The 19568-nt window shown below is 42.1% G+C and overlaps 4 protein-coding genes across 5 annotated transcripts; 2 read left to right on the forward strand and 2 right to left on the reverse strand.

Annotated features, from left to right (window-relative positions):
- Window positions 1-62: 62 nt before the first annotated feature.
- On the reverse strand, window positions 63-5661 carry LOC307262388 (vascular cell adhesion protein 1). 2 transcript variants are annotated; one of them, XM_080043255.1, is made up of 10 exons: window positions 5472-5661; window positions 3715-3996; window positions 3300-3617; window positions 2827-3135; window positions 2461-2715; window positions 1847-2173; window positions 1508-1744; window positions 1169-1396; window positions 801-1064; window positions 63-646 (listed from the first exon to the last, which is right to left on the reverse strand). In XM_080043255.1, exons 1-10 carry the CDS (start codon window positions 5521-5523, stop codon window positions 471-473), a joined length of 2448 nt encoding a protein of 815 aa, XP_079899381.1. In that variant the 5' UTR covers window positions 5524-5661; the 3' UTR covers window positions 63-470. The 2 variants fall into 2 exon arrangements, with proteins under 2 accessions (XP_079899381.1, XP_079899380.1); XM_080043254.1 differs by having other exon boundaries at window positions 2461-2721.
- A 509-nt stretch (window positions 5662-6170) lies between these two features.
- angptl6 (angiopoietin-like 6) lies at window positions 6171-9849 on the reverse strand (the record flags this gene model as incomplete). Its single annotated transcript, XM_080044521.1, has 6 exons — window positions 6171-6355; window positions 6461-6731; window positions 7076-7269; window positions 8811-9012; window positions 9121-9258; window positions 9370-9849. 6 exons carry the CDS (start codon window positions 9847-9849, stop codon window positions 6171-6173), a joined length of 1470 nt encoding a protein of 489 aa, XP_079900647.1.
- Window positions 9850-12307: 2458 nt separating this feature from the next.
- ppan (peter pan homolog) lies at window positions 12308-16186 on the forward strand. Its single transcript, XM_080044641.1, has 12 exons — window positions 12308-12503; window positions 12649-12819; window positions 13078-13179; window positions 13383-13433; window positions 13624-13794; window positions 14013-14089; window positions 14337-14444; window positions 14563-14686; window positions 14771-14849; window positions 15044-15173; window positions 15262-15422; window positions 15509-16186. The coding sequence occupies exons 1-12, from the start codon at window positions 12489-12491 to the stop codon at window positions 15952-15954; spliced, it is 1635 nt and encodes a 544-aa protein (XP_079900767.1). The 5' UTR covers window positions 12308-12488; the 3' UTR covers window positions 15955-16186.
- Window positions 16187-17168: 982 nt separating this feature from the next.
- On the forward strand, window positions 17169-18930 carry p2ry11 (purinergic receptor P2Y11). Its single transcript, XM_080044643.1, has 2 exons — window positions 17169-17287; window positions 17818-18930. Exon 2 carries the CDS (start codon window positions 17886-17888, stop codon window positions 18849-18851), a length of 966 nt encoding a protein of 321 aa, XP_079900769.1. The 5' UTR covers window positions 17169-17287; window positions 17818-17885; the 3' UTR covers window positions 18852-18930.
- Window positions 18931-19568: the final 638 nt, after the last annotated feature.

Raw genomic sequence — 19568 nt, forward strand, 5'->3', positions numbered from 1 at the left:
AAGAATACATTAGGCCTCCTGAACCATTTCTTAATCAGTCACACCTGTCCTGTTTTCCACCCACAAGTTTATTAGCTATACACAATATGTATCACACAATGTTCAAGAGGATTAGAGGACTACATTTATGAAAGCAAAACAATAAAATAATAATGAGACCACATTATCAGAGGGGACTGTGTAACTTTATAAAGAATATAGAGTAAGACCCCAAACATAATCATTAAAAAAAATATATTTATAATGTATCATCTTTGTCAGTAACACTGCTTGGCAAACAAATACCTCCTATTAATTATAATTGTTCATTTATTTGTTTTAGTTTTAACGTCTTTTTAAAGGCAATTTCAAATGAATATACAATAGCCTATATACAGTCCATCCTTGCCATGCATGGAAAATGACATCTGATTAGATTTTCAATTCCAAGGTTGATTCAATTTCACTCATATACAGCTGTAATAAATAGCCTAAGCTTTCTCCTGTGTAGTGGCCATTGGGATACTTGCACTATCCATGCCATTGACAGGAACAAAACTATATTGTCCGTGTTTTTTCCTGCACTTCTGAAGACAGACCGCGAGGAAGATGAGGATGAGGATGAGGATCAAGACGATGAGCAAAATCCATATCCACGTGACTGATGCTGCAGACAAACAGAGATAAAACAACTCAAATTCAAATTATTCCTCTCACTTCTTAAAGCCATTCATGTTTTTTTTATAAAGCAACATTAAAATAAGTTGCAACTTCACTGTACACATTTCCATAAGTGCTCTGAACACAATCAATAATGATACCTTTCATCATCAGTGTGACGGATCTTGTCACAGTCCCAACATTGTTCGTGGCAACACAGGAATATACACCAGCATTGGTAGACGTGGCTCCTGTGATGATGATATTACTGTAGCGCCCCCCAGTGGTCTCCTTCACATTCCCTGAACCGGTGTAGTTCCAGTGGATGGCAGGGGGGGGTTTGCCCTCAGCACTGCAGTCCAACTTCACATTCTCACCCGGGGTCACCATCTGAGTGTGGTTTCCATCCTTGAACACAGGTGCATCTGTGGACAAGAAGAAGAAATCATACATGCTGCCATTTGTATTCATAATCCCCAAACAAATCCCACAATCACTGTCAACTAAACACTAAACAAAGAGCACCTACACAAGACATCCAATTTTAGCGTGTGATTCGCTGTTCCATGTTTGTTGGTAGCTCTGAGTGTGTATGTTCCACTGTCATGCTTGGTCCAGCGCCGTGGAGTAGCCATCTCTTTTCCATCTTTAAGCCAGGTGACGGTGGGCTCAGGCATTCCCTCTGGTTCACACTGAATCGTTGGCGCCTTATCTTCCGTAACCTCATAGCTTTTGTTACAGGTGAATGAAGGTCTATCTGCAAACATTTTTTATAAGAAAACATTTTCAGAATAAATAATATCAAAATAAGTACAACCTTATACATATTGTAATGAAATATACGATCAAACCAGTCCAATGCACTCACATTCGATTATGATATCGACAGAGGTGTTGATGGAGCCCAGGCTGTTATTAAATGTAGCTGTGTACTTTCCGGACTGAGTCCTGTCGAGACGCTCAGTGGCATTGACCAGATGTCCCTCATAGGACCAGTGAACAGTGGGTGCAGGGTTCCCATCAGCTTCACAGGACAACATGTCAAGTCTGAACTCGTGCTCCACACCAGCACGGCCGCCCAGACAAGCTGGGGCCAGTGGCTTATCTACAATATTAAACATCAGCATAAATTCATTTAAATCAATTTAAGCGAGTGTGTGTTTTAGAAAGGATATAATATAATAATGCATAAAGTGAGTAAACCCACAGTGAACAATAGCAGTGTAAGGTGATGAGGTAACCATAGGGACGATCTCTGGTCCTTTGGGTCCAAGGTGCAGCTCGGCCTGGCATCTGAAAGTTGTTCCGTTGTAATGTCTCTCAGGAGAGACAGTCAAGATAGAGAACTTATCGAGGGGGTCCAGGCTGGTGCTCCTAAAATCCTTTGTGTGCACAGATTCATTGCCTCGGTACCAGTTGACTTTGAGCTTCAGCACAGGAGCCACATTGGTGAGGCTACAATTCAGCTTATACTCTTTGCCCTCCAGCATCGGACCAGGATCCAACGCGGTGATGGACACAGTGTCGGGAGTCTCTGTAAGTAAAGCCAGAGAGAATAATTAAAGGGGGGGAAAAATATCCTGAGAAATATGAATACACACATACTGCATTAAAGAAGTTGCCTGTTTTATGGTCAAGCTCAACCAATTGTGTATCGTATCTTCATCACATTGATTTTTAAGTAGCTGTAAATGTTCTACAAAGAGTTTCTTTTAACTCTACATTTCAACTCTGTATATCAAAAATGTGTGTTAGGATAATAAGAATAAGATGAAGACATCATAAGATCATGTGCAGTACAGCGTGTAGACTTGTACTCACTGTAAACTGTGATGGCTGGCTTCTCATTGCATTGGTCACCATCGCTCATAGTAATGTAGCACTGAGCTGCTACGCTCCACTGCCTCAGTTCTTGAACCGTCCAGGTGACGGTAGGAGGTTTTTCGAACCCTGTGCCTCCAAATGCAGCTTCCCAGCCCATTCCAGATGCATCCATGGCTGTTGTGCTGCAGTTTATTGACGCTGGATCCCCAAATTTCACCACGAGTTCACTAGGCGTCAATATTAGTGGGCAACCTGCCACTGAAAAGCAAAGGAATTAAACGATAGCTTGGTTTTGGTGCGCAATAGATATTCACTTTATGGATTTTACATCAACACTAATGTAAAAGACACAAGGGTGTGTACCTTTTGACGTTGATACCTCAGGGGTGGTCATGGCTGCGGGGGTGGCTGCGTTGAAAGGTTTTATCACATGAACATGAAATTGCTTCATTATGCTTCCCACATCATTGGTAGCATTGCAACTGTAGTTAGCGCTGGTGTTTACTCGAGTAACGTGGAGATTATTGGTGTTCTCCAAGATATTCACCCCATCACGGGTCCACTTAAAGACAGGACGAGGGAACCCCTCAGCGTCACAGTTCAGGGTCACATCATTACCCTCATCCACATTGACATCATCAACATCTGTCATGTTCTTGAGCTCAGGAGCATCTGAAGAGGCAAATGCGGGCTATTAATTCATCCAAATATGCACATGGTAGACAACTACAATGAAAAATATTGAGTATGTCCCTGAACTAAACCAATAAAATAAATAGAATTAAAAACTGTAAACAGATTTTTTTCTATGTGGCAACAACAGTGTTTTTACTCACAGTGCACAGTAACACGCTGTATGTCAGAAATGACAGTAAGATGCGGTCCATGTGGCCCGAAGGTCAGCTGCACCTCACATCTAAACTCAGCGCCATTTTCTCCTCTGCTCATGTTGACTCCCAGAGTAGAAGACTCATTTGGCAGTGTTTTGGATATGTTGGTGAAGGGCTCAGTCTTGATGGTTTGATTGTCTTTGTACCACCTCACAGTGAGGTTCTGGACAGGAGGAACACTGAAGATATCACACTGCAGCTCGTACAGCATCCCTTCCACCGCAGACTGATGATTGGTAGGAAAAATTTGCAGGTCTGGATCCTCTATCAAAACAAAATTAGATATTAGATTTATAAAATTACTGTATTGTGTATTGATCTTTTTTTCAATTGAATAATATACATTTGAAATGACACTTACCGTACACAGTGACCTCAAGTTCTCTGCTGCATTCTAGAGTGTCATTCAGCTTTATTTTGCACTCAGCCGTTAAATTCCCTTCTATAAGTGTCAATGACCAGGAGACATAGACATTTTCTTCTTCCGTGGCAGACTTTGATGTTCCATATCTCCAGGAAATCCCATCATGATCCTCAGCTACGCTGCTGCAGTTTACAACAAATGACTCTCCAGGTTTCCCTATAACCCTAGGCGGATCCAGGGTGAGAGGGTTGATATCATCGGGGCACATACTGTCTGCATCTGTGGATGGAAAAACAGTTATGTTGGTTACATGACTTTAGAAGTAGACTGTACTGCACTCTGGTGGTGCAGATTGATAATGCACTCTGCTTATACTTAGTATCGTGTCATTCTTGAATTCTCATCTACAACTCTCAACTGCAAAGCCTGCATGCATGTTTTTCTTCTGAAGATTCAGATATATTATATGTTAAAAAAAAATAACTATGCTCCTCCTATAATAAACAGGCTATAAAATAAATGTATTTCAATCAAATTCAATTCTACTTTAGTTTTTAATGGCAAAAAGGCACAATAATTCCTTTAAAGTAGGCAAGTTAAAAAAAAATTATACTAATGTAGGTTAATTTGTTGTGCATGCTGGGTCAGGCTAACGTGTTAATATGCCAAAATCTTCTCGTTGATGTATACACATGCTACGTTGCTAACAAGCTTTCAGGCCCACTCAGTGGGGTGTGTGCGTGTGAGGGAGGGTTTCTGTCACGTTGCTACCACAGACAATTTGTTTGTTGAGAGTTTGTTGCTGCAACCTGTGGTGTTACTGTTGTTTTGTGTTGGTTGGTTGCCTTGGTGATTATCTATTCTGCTGTTCATGTGACATTTAGTTCATTTCTGAGGCTGGCAGCACAGTAGCTTTTTTTTATTCTAAATAGGCATTTATTTTGTAGGCCATTCTAAAAGGAGGGCTACTGAACAGTTGAATTGTATTTTTCTTTATTGTTTGAATTTGATTTAAACATAGGCCTACCGTCAAGTAGGCTAACATGAAGGCTATGCCGATAACATTTACAACTTGCTTATCTTTTACTTTTATCTGAGTACATTATTTAGCAAGTAGGCCGAGCCTACCTTTTAAAATGTCTTAAAGTAGGCCTAACTCACGTAAAAGCTTCTATGTTCTATTAGGCTGCTTTTCCAAACTACAGAACTTTCACCTGCAGTAGGCCCACCTATTGTCATAGACATTACTGCCTGTAAACCACATGTGCTTTAATAAGACTCTAGCCAAGAATTTTTTTTATCTCCATATCCACTATCTGCACAAACCCAGTCTAGGTAGGCTAGCTTACAGTGAGGTTTACCCACGTCAATTTGAGAGTATAAAGGAAGTGTTTATGGTCAACACCTCTCCCACTCAATATCTCCACGTTGCATTAACTTTTAAATAACTTTATCCCGTTGAAAAGTCAAAAATACTATTTCCATCTTTCTTTTCCTCCTTTTCAAATATCCACCACCTCAACCTCATTCATAACCTTTTGGGCATGAATAAGGACCAGTACCAAAAGCTCCATGTGTTCCCATCACTGCTTACACGTGGAGCTCCTGAAACTATAAGCAATCAAGACAAAACCGCTGGAGTATTTTGAATAGATTACTTCCCTGGCCAAAACGTTATATATATAAAACGTATATTAATGCATACCTCTTATCTCTACCACACAGAGCTACTGTAGAGCATCATTATCACTCACCACACAGTAAAAACATGAACATCAGAGGGCCCAACATCCTGAGAAGCAGCATGCTGGATCAGCAGCAGGCAGGAGGAAGGAGCTGGATGGAAGAGGTGAGGGGGTGTGTCAGGATGGTCCAGCAGATGTCCAGCTTCAGTACCTTGATAAGATGAATCCTCGCTCAGAGCTGATGATGATTAGGACCTGCTGGCAGAAGTTTCTCGCGCTCAGAACAAAAAGAAAAAAAGAAAAAAGTCAGTGCCTCGATGAACAGGAAACCACTGTCGAACGGAAATATGACACCACAGCAGTTGGTTCCTACATGAGCCAACCGTACCCCTCCCATATTCTGTGCAAGCTTTGACTGTATGTTTTTCTGAAGTATTTTTAAAAAAAAGAAAGAAAGTCATGCAGGCGTTAATTTTGAATCATTTTATTGAAAAGGACATAGAAAATAGAAAAACATCACGTTTTGCACAGGAAATTGCATAGAGGAAAGTCATGTAAACTAACCCAATGATTCACTCACTTAACATTCTATACAAATATCATTGAAAAGCCAATAACCAATACTTCCCAGACTAGTTTTATTCAGTATTAGTGTCATTATAAAGACACACCGTCTAAACAGTGAAACATAATCTCTGGGACCCTCTACATATGCCTGCATCAATTCATCCTTGCGTTTCTTTCTCACGTGTCCATAATGCAGCCATGTTATGTGGGTTTGATCATCATGGTCACTCGTTTGAGAGAGTAGGACCCTCCATGGAACTCTGCCCAGTAGACCCCATCCTGGTAGCGGCTGCGATAGTGTCCGCCCCGATACCACACACCGTTGAGGTTGGAGTGGGCACACATGTGGTACCACCAGCCTCCTTTTTGGAAATGAGCGCAGTTACCTGGTGACAGAACAGATGGAAAAGCAGGCGTATTTACAGGGAAAAAGTCTAAACCAAAACATGGAGCCAATCAAAACAGCAGACCAGAGGAAGGGAGGGGGAAACCTGTGTAGCTGTCCTTGTCTCGATCCAGTGTGGTGAAAGCCTTGTTGTTGTGCCACGAGAGAGAGTCCCCTGCGGTGCCTTGGTATTGTCCTAACCGCAGTCTGTACCAGTCGCTCTCTGGTTCCAGGTAGAAGCTGTCGTATTCTGCAAACACCTGGCGGCCCTGCCAGTCCTCCAGAGCCACGCGCAGCTTGTAGTGGGCCTGTTTAGTCAACCAGTAGAGGTGTTCCAGGCCCAGCCAATACTCTCCATCCAGGTTCCCAAAGCCTTGCTGTAATACACCAACACACTGGGTTAATCTGAGGAAAAGCTTTAAGTCTGTGTATTTCATTTGCATGAATTCCTCATTTACATAATGCTAATGAATAAAAGCGTCTCTAGAATAGTCAGTGTGGGTCATCTGGTTGGTCCAAGACTTTGACCCAAACTGATATGAACAAAATGAATGCATTACCATCGGGTGTATACTGTACAGTGTTGTGTCCATACCATGCCAAACATAGACACATACGCATTAAGCTTACATCACACTTGCATACATTTCTTCCATTAAAAAATTTATAAATAAAAAATCAGTCCCCAGATTGTTTAGCACCTGCAGGTGTGTGGAATCACCTTGTACTGCTCCCAATTCCTGAAGAAGTTGACGGATCCATCCTGTCTCCTCTGGATGACGGTCCATCCTCCCTGAGCCTGGCTCTGCTCACACCAGGCCTGCAGCAGGCGGTTGGCACTTTGTGGGCGCAGCAGGTAGATGCCACTGGTGGTCTCACCTGAATCCAGCACGTGTTGGCAGTCCCGCCACGGCCCTGACATGGAAGGAAAGTGTGTGAAAGTGAGATTGTGGAAGCTTGAATAAGCAGTAACACTGAAAGTGAAGAAATAAGCTTATTTTGTGATATTATAATATATATTGAGACTGAGAGGATCTTAATAACCTATTTTCTTTCTTTTTTTGTTCATAGTAAATCTTCAAAATGGAATTAAAGATGGAGAAAGCGTTTCTAGAGAAAATATTTTGTCAAAATCAGTGAATATCTCCTCACTATCTGCTACCTGTATGTACTGTGTGTGCACTGGAAAAAAAATCTAGTTTCAACATACTGTACACTCTCAACGAGCATGCTGCTACAGTGGGCCTCCTTTGTTTACATACCCTTTGTTTACATACCAGTTTACAGAGCATAGGCTGTGTATTAACACTGAAGTGACTATATATTCACTGATATTTACAGAAAGTGATTTAGTCAACAAGCGTTCTCCAGAACCGCTGACTACACCTTAAATGGTTCAATTATTTATGTGAAACCCATTGCATTAACACAGACAGTCACTCAGAAAAGAGAGTTTTGGAATTCCGTTTGTTTAAGTATCAGGAAGATCACAGATACACCTCCAGCTCCAGGCTATGTGTTTTTAGAGCTGAAGAATTCCCCCTTCCCCCCGACACTTGTTCAGCGTCTCATGCCGCACTGATAAGATGAACATTGGAATCTGCCCGGAGGAAAATGTATACATGGAGGCAAAATCTCCCACACATATAGTGACAATGCCTAATGGTCTTTTGTCAGACAGGCCCATACTCAGTCCGATCCACACAGGCTTAATGTGGCAATTCACAAGTAGGCTATCTTTCATCAGCCCTTTTAGGAAGTGACACACGGTTGAGTCACTTTTGTTCTGCTGACTTGTTGAAAGGGCCGCTAAATACATTCTACTTTGTAATTTTAAACACTCCAGTTGTCCAAGTACATGGTAGCAGTGTCATTTGAAGCTCCGGCGAATGCTGCGGTTCAAGAGCGTGAATACAAGTGTATATGAAGTCCTCTCAGCTCTAATAAGAGCTGCTTAGTGTTTCTGACAATGTTTAGGCATTCCCATAGAGATAGGGTTCCTACCGGCAGGTCACTGACTCCTTCATCGTCCGCTTATCTGAGCAGCTAAACAACTCTGGCAAGATTGATGCGCTCATATGCAGGTTAAAAGCTATAGTGCGTAACTTCTGTTGCCATGAGGAATTCTGAGTTATTACAACAACACTGTGATCAGTGATAGCGCATGGATTTGAAACCTTTTGCTGTACATCCAGGTTCATTTATTAACAGTATCAACAAATGAAAAGTTTTTTGAGTGCTTCTTGGGATTTTTCTGAGCTCCAGCGCCGGTGACAGTGGGATGACAGCAGTTTTTAGAGAGTTTTGTGGAGCTGATAGGCTTAATCTCCAAGTCATTTGGCAATGGCTTGGATGTTACCGACATTCATTCATATGAAAAAAGTTACACACTATTGCTTTAAGTCTTGTCAAGAGTGCTGAAGAAAAAGTAAAGAAAAGGCTTAACATTGATGTACCTGGAGACGTTGTGACAGGGAAACTAATGAATGGAGGCTCTGTAGGAGTGTTGGCGGTAGCGGTGGGGAGGGAGTGAACTGTCTTTTCCTGCTGTGGTGGAGGAGCACTTTGGTCCCTTTGAACATCATTGGTCATTTTGGTTGCTTCAGAGCTGTAATTAGGATGCGTGTTAGGCTGGCTTTTCGGCGGTTCAGTCGTCACCTGTCCAGGGCGACACAAAAAACAACACCCTAGTCTCAGTTCCCTTTGTAAAATAACATGTCTGTAAAACATTTACCAACATGCAAAACCACAGTTTGTTCCATATACCAGAGAGGACTGGGCAGGGTCCATGCACTGGCACTGCTTCTCCAAACGGCCAATCAACTGGTTCTGGGAGCTCATCATGGTGGTGATGGCTCCGTATTTCTTCTCCAGCTCCCTGTAGTTACTGGACACCTGCAGGGCCTGAGACGTCCAACCAAAAATCCCCAGACAACAACAGAAACAATAGGGAGGAGTTTGAGAGAACGTTTAGGATGAAGGATCATCAAACCTCAACAAAAGTTCTCTGCTCACCTGCGTGGTGGCGTTTAGCAGGAGGTTCTCCACGCGTCGCTGCTCCGCGTCCTGGTCTTTCTTCTGTAGGACCTCGGTCAGCAGCTGGGCGTAGAGCTGGGTGATGCGAGAGTTCATGCTGTTGCTCTCTTTGCGCAGGGCTCTCACCTCCATGGAGAGGGAGCCCTCCTTCTCCAGCTGGGCCCGGAGATTCTCTAGCTGCTCCTGCTGCCGCCCGAGCTCCGACCGTAACAATGCCACCTCCGAGTGGTTGGTGGTACTAGTGGTGGCAGACTGCGTGTTCAAACACAGCGCGCCGGTCAGTTTCTGCTGTGGGACAATGAAGGTGTAGGAGCAACGGCCTCCTTTGGTATCCGAAGGTCGTGAGAACGTTTTCTGAGCGTTGGAACCATTAGAGCCGTCCTTCTGTCCTCGAGCTTCAGGTATATCCAGATAGAGTGTCAAGAAAATAGTCAGGCCTATTGTCAGTGTCTTCTCCATGAATGGTGGTAAAGGTCTGAGGAGACCCTGGTAGCAGAGGAAATGACATGGTTAGGGTGAGGGTTAACAGTTTGGGAGTATTCTGACAGTTATTCAAAGACATTAACTTGTTGTTTTAGGGAAACTGTGTGTTGAGGGTCTTGACCGTTCCCCAGATGTTTCCTTGCAAAGTGAAAGTCCACACTTTTCAACCCTGACTGGAATTTATTAGCAGGTCAACACCGAAGAGACAACAGTCAACATCGACCAGCCAGAATCAACACACCTCCATCTCAGGGTCAACAGAAGAGTGCGCGCCCACAACAACCACGGTCAACACCACAAACACAAGACTCCAAAATAGGTCAATATTGACACCTGACTCAGTGATCTCCTGGAAAACAAGTCTCAATCAAACAACAGATCCCTGGTCCCAAAAGCATGCGTCCACATATCAGATTCCTTTCTTTCTAGATTACATTACAACAACTTTGTTGCGTAGACGGAAAAATAACATGTCTTTGTTGGCTAATTTGAACTTCAGATGTTATACACAGTGCAAATACATTCAGTCCACATGAAAGTGGAATACACCGACATAACTCACCTTATAGAAGAAGTTAAGTGTTCAGTGTGTCTTCGCTTTGCTCCCACGACGCACGGATGCAAAAATAGAATTTAAAGCATTTAAAAAAAAATCCTAGACCCCATAGCTGAAGATTCACATAAATGAGCCACTTCTTCCAAACTAAAAGGCTTCCGTGGTCCTCAGTAATTGTTGAAGTAAGGATCAAGGAATAGACATTTAGGTGACAAATAAATGTCAAGAAAGACACCAAATGACAGCCAACCTTTTGTGAGCAGCCTGTTCTTCTCTCGGGGGGTCTGTAGAAGGAGCTCTGCAGAAGGAGACAACTAATTACAAACTATCCAAATGGCACCGCCTCCCACTGCTTGTTCGTTCAGCTGGGCGCTCAGTACAGGACTCCCGGGATGTCTCCTCCTTCTGCTAGGACCCTGCTGATATCAAGACTTGAAATGATGATGAGGGCACTTACAAATGGCATGGCAGTGATAAATGTAAAACCTATACTTTTCAAATGAGTTTCATTTTTACCTCTTTATTTACAACTTGGCCTTCGTCCACAAAGCCATTCAGCTGATAACTACACAAGAGTCGGTCTAACTGTAATATGTGTGTTTACATTGGTGTTGTATACTAGTGTATACTGTTACAGCGATTCCATCTGAACTTAGATTCATTCCACCAGCCTTGCTGTTTGGGAATTTAAAAAAAGATAGAACCTGCTGTCCAGCCGAAGTAAAATCAGATTTTATTTAATTTTTTTCTAAACGACCAATGTTTGATTATCAAAAGCTGCAGATTGATTTTCTGTTGTGCAACTAATCGATTAGTCAACTAATCATGTCAGTTCTAGTTCAGTCAGCAATGCATGTTCTCACTGGGAAACAAACCTTTAACCAAAGATTCTGCTTTGTCCTTTTCACAACACATGGCATGGCTTTACGTTATGAGACTATAAGCTTTGGCGTAGGCAGTGGTGGAAGTTCTTATATTATTTAATTAAGTAAAAGTAGCAATGCCACTCTGTTAAAATTCTGAAGTCCTGCAATTATAAATTGTAAAATAACACCAATGTTTTATTTATTTATTTTTTAATATTTGGTGTAAAAGCTCTAGGGACAACTTTCCGTGTTCATTTTGCTAAAATTAACATTTGGTTATTTTTTTTGTAAAATAACCAGTTTGTTTAGCTTACACACTGTAGCCTAACTAACATGTAACTGGGGTGAAACAATACTTGTTTGCTGCCATCCAGCGGTCACAGTGTAGAACTGCAAGACAATCAAAATAGCGGATCATCACTGGTAAAACCTTCTAAATAAAGTTATGACAGGATTCCATATGTGAGTAGAGGTGGACAATAGGGTCACATATTGGAATTTAATTGTTGGTGTGGTTTACTTTCAATATTATTTATTGCAGGAGGACTAACAATAAACAAATAATACAGATTTCTGTAATGTGTCTTATCACAGTACGCCTTATTAAAAATAGGCCTTCCTCAAGGTTAATCGGAGTTAAAATACAAAGATTGGTGCGTTCAAGTCTACGAAAGCCTTTAATTAATTTGCATTGCTTTCATGGGCAATTTGTAAGCGTATTTGTTTGCCATCACTTGAGCGATTGTTCCATGATCGTCTCACTGTTAATAATAGCCTAATAAAATTAAATTAAAAAAGTATTATCTTTGTCTGGAGCCTGGTTAAACAGGATAACTGAATAGGGGAGACTCTTTTTTCATGTACTGTATATGGCATAGGTAATACTGTGGGAGCTACAGTAGGCTATTACACTGGTGTTTCAGTGCAGTCAGCTCGTGTACACGCGGATCACATTTGCTGGGGAACCATTACCAGACATGTGAGGAACACGGATATATTAGTGTGTGACACACAGTGGTGGAGCCATGTGGAAGACGCCGTGTCGACATCGTAGTTGAGTTGTTCAAAGTGTTTTCTATCACGTTAGACGGGCACAATGAGCTAGTTTTCTCTTTTTAGTACAACTATATAGTAGCATCAGTGTATGTTACTTTGTTGACTAAACTTACGCGCTCGGAAAATCCCGCTGAATTATGGGGAAAGCAAAGGTAAGTGACGGCCTGTGCTAGCATTTGAGCCTTTAACTGATGTAAACTTAACTGACATAAAATAAGTCAAAGCCGAAATACTTAAGAATGGGCCACGTGTCATTTTATCGATGTTTTTAATGGTGATGTAATATCGCGTTTTCAGACCAAGAATCAGAAGAAATCCCGAGCCACAGCTAACCATGTGGCCGAGGAGACTTACGGATCCGTCCCCCACTCCTTCGTGTTTAACCGGGGTCAGATCGGGAAAAACGTGGGTCAGCTCATCGTGGACGTGCGGAAGGTCATGGAGCCGTACACCGCCGAATCCCTGAAGGTACGTGTGCAAAATTAAAAGCTTGAGCCCAGCAGCATATGCGTGTGGTTCACTTTATTTGACATGAATTACTGCTGCACGAGGCCACGCTGCTTTTACTTGGCGTCACAGGTGGAGATGTGTGCTCATTTATTATGGGCTTTATTGTAAATTGTTAGTAGACTATCGAGATATATTTTAATTCTACGCATATTTCAATGTTTCACACTCACAATGACTGACCTGCTTGTGCCTCTTTTTCCTTATTCTTTGTACCAGATTAGGAAAAAGAATGTGCTAAAAGATTTCGTGGCTGTCGCAGGGCCCTTGGGAGTGACTCACTTCATGATCTTCAGTAAGACCCCCAGCAGTATCAATATGGTAAATACTTAAGATTACACGTAAAATAAAAATGTTTTGTGAAATAACTGCAGGCTCTGCAAATGTACGCAAATCCCCTTCCCCTTAAACCACATACTACACCATCATTGTTTCCATTCTATAAAATATGTTGTGATTCGTCCAATGTAATTATGATGTCCACTTCAAATCAAATCTAACTTAAACATTTCTTGTGCTTCCAGAGACTCGCTCGGCTTCCCAAAGGCCCCATGCTTCATTTCAGCGTGGAAAAGGTAAATACATGTACTCAAATAAAACCAATGCTATGGGAGATAGACGGGCACAGATGATGACAGTTTTAATAATTGACTGTCAGTGATGTTTTCAAAGTAAACGCACTGATGTGTCCAAACTTCCATAGTATTTTTCCCCCTCGTTAATCTTTTTTTTAACTTAAATCCTGGACTCTTTTCTTTTCTCCAGTACGCTCTAGTTAAAGACGTGGTTTCGTCTCTGAAGAAGCACCGGATGCACGAGCAGCAGTTCACACATCACCCGCTACTCATCCTCAACAACTTTGGATCTGAAGGCATGCACGTCAAACTGATGGCCACCATGTTCCAAAACATGTTTCCTTCCATCAACGTGCACAAGGTAATAACACCCCTCCGGCCAAACCTTTTGTATCGTTGTCACTTTGGTTTGACTTGAGATTAGCGTGATGATAGTATAGTCTTCTGAGATACTCCATGAAGATTACTCAAAAGTAAACGCTTTCTGATGTCTTAATCTCCGAGTCATTCCGCATTGTTTAAAAGTTTAAACCCGAGTTCTAAGGGGGCAACTATATAAGTTTATTGTTGTTTCACCAGGTGAGCCTCAACAACATCAAGAGGTGTGTGCTGTTGAACTACAACCCAGAGACCCAGGAAATTGAGTTTCGACATTAGTAAGTACAAATGTTTAATCAAACAAGGGAGCTTCTGTGCAATGTTCAGTCATCCTCACCTCACTCCTGCGTAGATGAGTCAGGTGATTGTGGTTGTTGGGCTTAGATGATGACACACTGCGAATTGACTGTTCAGTGATGTATGTTCAAAGTAAACGCACTGATGAGCCTCCATACAATAAGCACATTTCTTGGATTTGTTGATGAATCTCGGCATTAACTCAATGATAATATTTCCGACCTGCAGCAGCCTGAAGGTCGTCCCTGTGGGCATGAGCCGTGGCGTCAAGAAGCTGATGCAGGAGAGGTTCCCCAACATGAGCAAGTTTGAGGACATCAGCGAGCTTCTGATGAAGTAAGGTTCTTGTGAAGGTACAATCCTTACAGTCAAAGTGGTGCTTAGTTTGTCTGAAGCTGCTGTTCTGAGTGAATTACGTGGTGTCGTGTCTTAAGTATTTTCCTTTGTCTCTCAGGGGGGCCAACCTTTCAGAAAGTGAAGCGGAACAAGATGGCGATCACAACATCACTGAACTCCCACAGGTCTACTCAGGCCGAGGCAACATGGCGTCCCAACAGAGCGCTGTCCGTCTCACAGAGGTAAGTCTGCAGAGAGTTGAACTGTCAACAACATGACGACTATGCTCGCACGGCTACTGACAATTAAACTGTGTTGACCTTTAGATCGGTCCTCGCATGACTCTGCAGCTGAGGAAGATAGAAGAAGGCATGGGAGAAGGGAACATCCTCTATCACACAGCCGGTGAGTCTGTCCACATTCTCTAAACTTCTTGCAGGATTCATTCTGGTGTAGATGATGATAAATAGAGTATGAATACTATGATTTCTCTCAAAAAGTAAACGCTATCTGATGCACCCAAAGATTACACCCTTCACAGTGATCCTGATAGATTGCCTTTTTTTAACGGTATATTTGTTATATGCTACTGTTTCCAGTCGCCAAGACGGAGGAGGAAATCCGCGAGATCCTGAACAGGAAGACGGCCCAGCTGAAAGAGAAAGAGGAGCGCCGGAAGAAGCAGGAGCAGAACGTTGCTCTGAAGAAAGAGCAACACGAAGAGAACAAGTAAGAAGAGTTGTTCCACCAGATACCGTTTATAAAATGTCATTTGGTTGAAGTGCAAAGAAAACAATATTTTTCTTCTGCTTAACAGGAAAAAGAGCCTGGAAGGCATTAAGAGGAAACGCGCTGAGGAGGAAGAGACCGACAGCGAGGTGGAGGATCCCGGGAAGCAGGACGACCGGCCGGCTGCCGTGGAGTCTGATGACGAGGTGGAATATTACAGACAGGCTGTAGGACAGGAGCCAGACGAAGGTCAGTGCTGCTACAACCTGTAAGCTCTTATCGCTCTTGTTTTTGAGTTCACTTATTGACCAAGACTTTTTTCTTGTTGCGTGCAGACATGTTCCCTGCCCAAAAAAGGAAGCCAAGACCAGAGAGGCCTTATGATCCTGCCAAGAAGAGGAAGTTTTCCCCCGGTAAATCATTCAGTAAAGACAGGGATTCCAAATCACCCAGGAGGAACGGCCCCCCGGGACAGCACAGAGACAAGGGAGGAAAAGACAGAGGAGGACAAGGGTGGAAGACTTCCAGGGACGGGGAGAAATCGTTTGGAAAGGGCAGCAAGCCTGGGGGAAAGACATTCGGAGCAAAGAAAGGTTGGGGTGGAGACAAGAGGTCTGGTGGTAAGAAGAACTACGAAGGGAACAAATCATTCGGTGGAAATAAAAACAAGGACAAATCTTTCAAACCTAAAGGTCAGAAAGGAAAGCCGGGCTTCAACAAGCGAGGAGGAGCAGGCGCAGGAGCAAAGCAAGGCTTTAAACAGAGGAAGGGAAAGGGCTGAACGCTGCCTCTTCTCTCTGCACTTGGACAATGAATGTGTAATATTGCTGGAGCTGCAGTCATCCATTTTCTTCCGCCAGTGAGACGGATGCCCTGTGAGACTTGCTGAAAATCAGCAGGGGGGAAGAAGACAGCATATGTGCTTTATTTTCACAGTGTGAATTTATATTGAAAATGTACTTGTTCAATAAATGTATTAAAAAAAAATATTACTAACCTGATGGATGATTTTATTGTCTGTTGAGCCAGTGTTTTAGGATTTGTCACATAACTTTTGGAAAGGGAATAAAAGATGCATACATCTGATTTTAATAGGACCACATATGAGCCTGACATTTTTATTATCCAGTTATAGTTTACAACTTTTGTGTTTTGATCATGTAATTAAATACATTTTATTAATTTTTTACAAATCCATCTCATGGTCAAATTAATGGAGAAATCTACAACTCTTTTCAACAAATCTATCTTTCCATCGTTTTCCAAGCTGGTGTAAAAGGGAGCAGGATGATGTTCTAGCTTTTCCTAGGAATGTTAAGAATGTGCCCGACAGGTACGAGTCGACTCCCCCTTTCACTGGATACGTTTTCGCCTCAAATAGTTTATCAAAAGACTAATTCTAACCGCACCCATGACATTAACTTTCTTCTGCCAATGCTCCGGAGCTGTTAACCATGTCTCCATGGAAGGAATGAGTTGTAAGTTGCATTTTGAGAATAATGTAGTCTACTCATTACTGTTAATGTTATATCCCCATCAAATTTATTTTCTCGGTGCTGTATTAAACATAGTTGGCACAGACTGATATGATAGAAAGTTTTTGGGGAAATTGTCCAAAGCAGGAAGCTCAAAGGATGTGACTGAGCAAGATAACATGTTACAGTTGCGAATGCGATACACTGCATTGTTTAATTTACATGCATCAAAAAGCAAAACTTTAAAACAAGGCCTATCTGAAATGATGTTCGCTCAAAGTGAATTAATGTTTTCGGTTTAATAATCAACTATCTGTTGGATGAGGGACAGACTGTTACCACCCGTCCCGATAAGATCTGTGACATACGAACACTTATAACTTTTAGAAACGGAAACTGTGGGCTATTTATCGGTCAGTGGTTTTGCAAACGCGTGTTGAGCTTCTTCGAATTGCGAAATGTGTGCAGAGAGGAAGAAGGGACATTTAGGTTTGAATCAGTCCATGTCTCGTTCACGTTTCGTTATTAAGATAATCATGATACAGAATTATGAGCCTCTCGCGCTTTCTTTAATTCGCAGGAAATGACCCCCTGTTACAAACTACTTCACAGCACAGTGCACTGCAAATGATTATTTCGGTGAGTAAAAGTTTACATTTGAAGTTCTGCTTTTCTTACTTTTAAATTGGGGCTGTGTTTGTAACATTGTTGCACTGTATTTCATTTTTGTTTTGTTTCGGGATAATGCTCGTGTCTCAGTGGGCACAGGACTGTGCTTAAACTTGTGTCTTAATAAATGTGATCATTATTCAAATTAAGGAGTTTATTCGGTGTACAGTTCATTTTTTTAAATGTAGGCCTACATTATTTAAAATATGATCTTTGTACTTTTATTTATAGGTTGTGTGTGTGTGTGTGTGTGTGTGTGTGTATAGATGCATGTGTATGTATGTAGCCTATACAGTATAAGCGTGTGTACAGTGTTTATGTGTATATCGATGTGATTTCACGGATAATATTTAATGACATGTTTATCATATAATGTGTATGTGTTGTATGTCTAGTGTGGACCCCAGGAAGAGTAGCTGACTGCTGCGGCATAAAAGCTAATAGATCCTCTTAATGAACACATATTGAACTAACATAGGCTACATCCTTTTATTTTACAGATACTGGACAGTGCAGACTGTGTGAAAGCAGCTCAATACAAACAAAACAACCTTCAGCTTACAGCAAGATGACCAATTTCGCTGAATGTGAAAAGTTCCAGGTGGCGGTGCTGCCCTCTGTGTATGGGGTTGAGTTTGTTGTGGCCCTGGCCGGTAACCTGTTAGCCCTGTGGCTGCTGGTGGTCCGAGAGAGAAAGAACTGGCACACGGGCGTGGTCCTGTCTTATAACCTGGCCATCAGTGACCTGCTGTACGTCCTCACCCTGCCTTTGCTCATTCACTACTACGCGCTGAAGAAGCACTGGGTTTTTGGTGACGCCGCGTGTAGAATCGAGAGGTTCCTTTTCACCTGCAACCTGTACGTGAGCATCTTCTTCATCATGGCCATAAGTGTGAACCGCTGTGTGGCCCTGGCGTGTCCATTCTTTACCAGATCCCGTGTAGAGCCGGTCCACGCCAAGGCGGTCAGTGTCATCATCTGGGTCGTTGTAGGAGTCATTTCCTGCCCTGTGTTGAAATTTGCCTCTGTTTGCGATAACAAGCATGACAACACCACTATGTGTGTGTCCTTCTGCACCAAGACTCAGGGGGATGAAAGCCCTCACTTCACCTACAGACTATTTCTGGCTGTGTTTGGCTGTCTAGTTCCCTTTCTGGTGACTTTCACTTCTTACTGTGTTGTGATTTGGGTGGTGTGGAAAAATGCAAGTATAACCCAATTGGAGAAACGCAAGGTGGCCTTGTTGGTCACATCAGTACTCGGGCTGTATGCCATTTCCTTTGTGCCTTACCACTTCTTTCAGAACTATCATTTGTATCTGAAAATCCAGGATCCAGACAATCCTGTGTGTTGGGAATACAAGATGTACCAAGTGTCCAAGGGTCTGGCAACCCTGAACATGTGTGTTCATCCCATCCTTTACATGGCTGTGTTTGACAGTATACGAGTGGCTTGTTGTGGGAATAGCCCAGAGGAAAACAACAGGGAAGGGGCAAGGCCCAGCTTTTCTGTAAAGTACAACTGTAAGACTTGAGCAACATTCTAATTGTTGGTTACACACAGCAGAATTTCTTCACTCATTTTTTTATATTGATGAAAAATGTTCCACTCACTTAAACCATCTGTAATGAACATACTCTGTAATAAAATATGTATGTGTTGTAACAATGTGTCTTATAGTTACCTGTTTGACTCCCAGTCTGCACCACATCGAAAATAAGTCAGATAGGAGAATTGTTATTCTTTATCTATAGGTGAATCATAATCATATTAATAACACACAATCCAATCAAATCATTGAAGTGGTAGCACTTGGCCAGAATCCAGTTTCATAGGAGGATTCAAGTGGGTTATTTCTGAGAAAAGTGTTTTCCAAAAGCAATTTTGATTTGTTTCTTCCATACTCACAGTTGATGTGAGGAGATGATCAGTCTTTAGCTGTGATTCCAGTTTTATTTCAAATAATGTAAGCTTAAAATAGTGGTATTCAGCAATCCACAACAAAAATAGACAAGGAAAAGCAGCAAAAATATCTTTCTAGTGCTTTATCTTCCGGAAAAGTAAAGCTGGTTCTGAAAACCACAGACCTTTCCACTTGTTTATTTGTTTCCATGTTTTTATTTTCTTAGTTTATTTTTCAGATATTGACGAGGTAAAATGTTTTCTCATAATTAAGTCCATGGTTCTGAGCTAGATAGCACATCCTGTCACTGTCGTGAAAAATCGACGCTCTACAAAGTAAGACACTTTC

The sequence above is a fragment of the Ammodytes marinus genome (assembly GCF_949987685.1).
Source record: "Ammodytes marinus genome assembly, chromosome: 16".
Lineage (NCBI taxonomy): Eukaryota > Metazoa > Chordata > Actinopteri > Uranoscopiformes > Ammodytidae > Ammodytes > Ammodytes marinus.

What these genes read in the sequence shown, in the direction of transcription:
- LOC307262388 (XM_080043254.1), bottom strand. Translation starts at nt 5,523, where the DNA reads ATGCTGCTTCTCAGGATGTTGGGCCCTCTGATGTTCATGTTTTTACTG. An exon ending in GCCAGCCATCACAGTTTACA is followed by an intron (nt 2,174 to 2,460) that starts GTGAGTACAAGT and finishes CTTTACTTACAG; the next exon opens with AGACTCCCGACACTGTGTCC. An exon ending in GCTAAAATTGGATGTCTTGT is followed by an intron (nt 1,065 to 1,168) that starts GTAGGTGCTCTT and finishes TCTTGTCCACAG; the next exon opens with ATGCACCTGTGTTCAAGGAT.
- ppan (XM_080044641.1), top strand. An exon ending in TTCATTTCAGCGTGGAAAAG is followed by an intron (nt 13,434 to 13,623) that starts GTAAATACATGT and finishes TCTTTTCTCCAG; the next exon opens with TACGCTCTAGTTAAAGACGT. An exon ending in GAGCAACACGAAGAGAACAA is followed by an intron (nt 15,174 to 15,261) that starts GTAAGAAGAGTT and finishes TCTGCTTAACAG; the next exon opens with GAAAAAGAGCCTGGAAGGCA.
- p2ry11 (XM_080044643.1), top strand. Translation starts at nt 17,886, where the DNA reads ATGACCAATTTCGCTGAATGTGAAAAGTTCCAGGTGGCGGTGCTGCCC.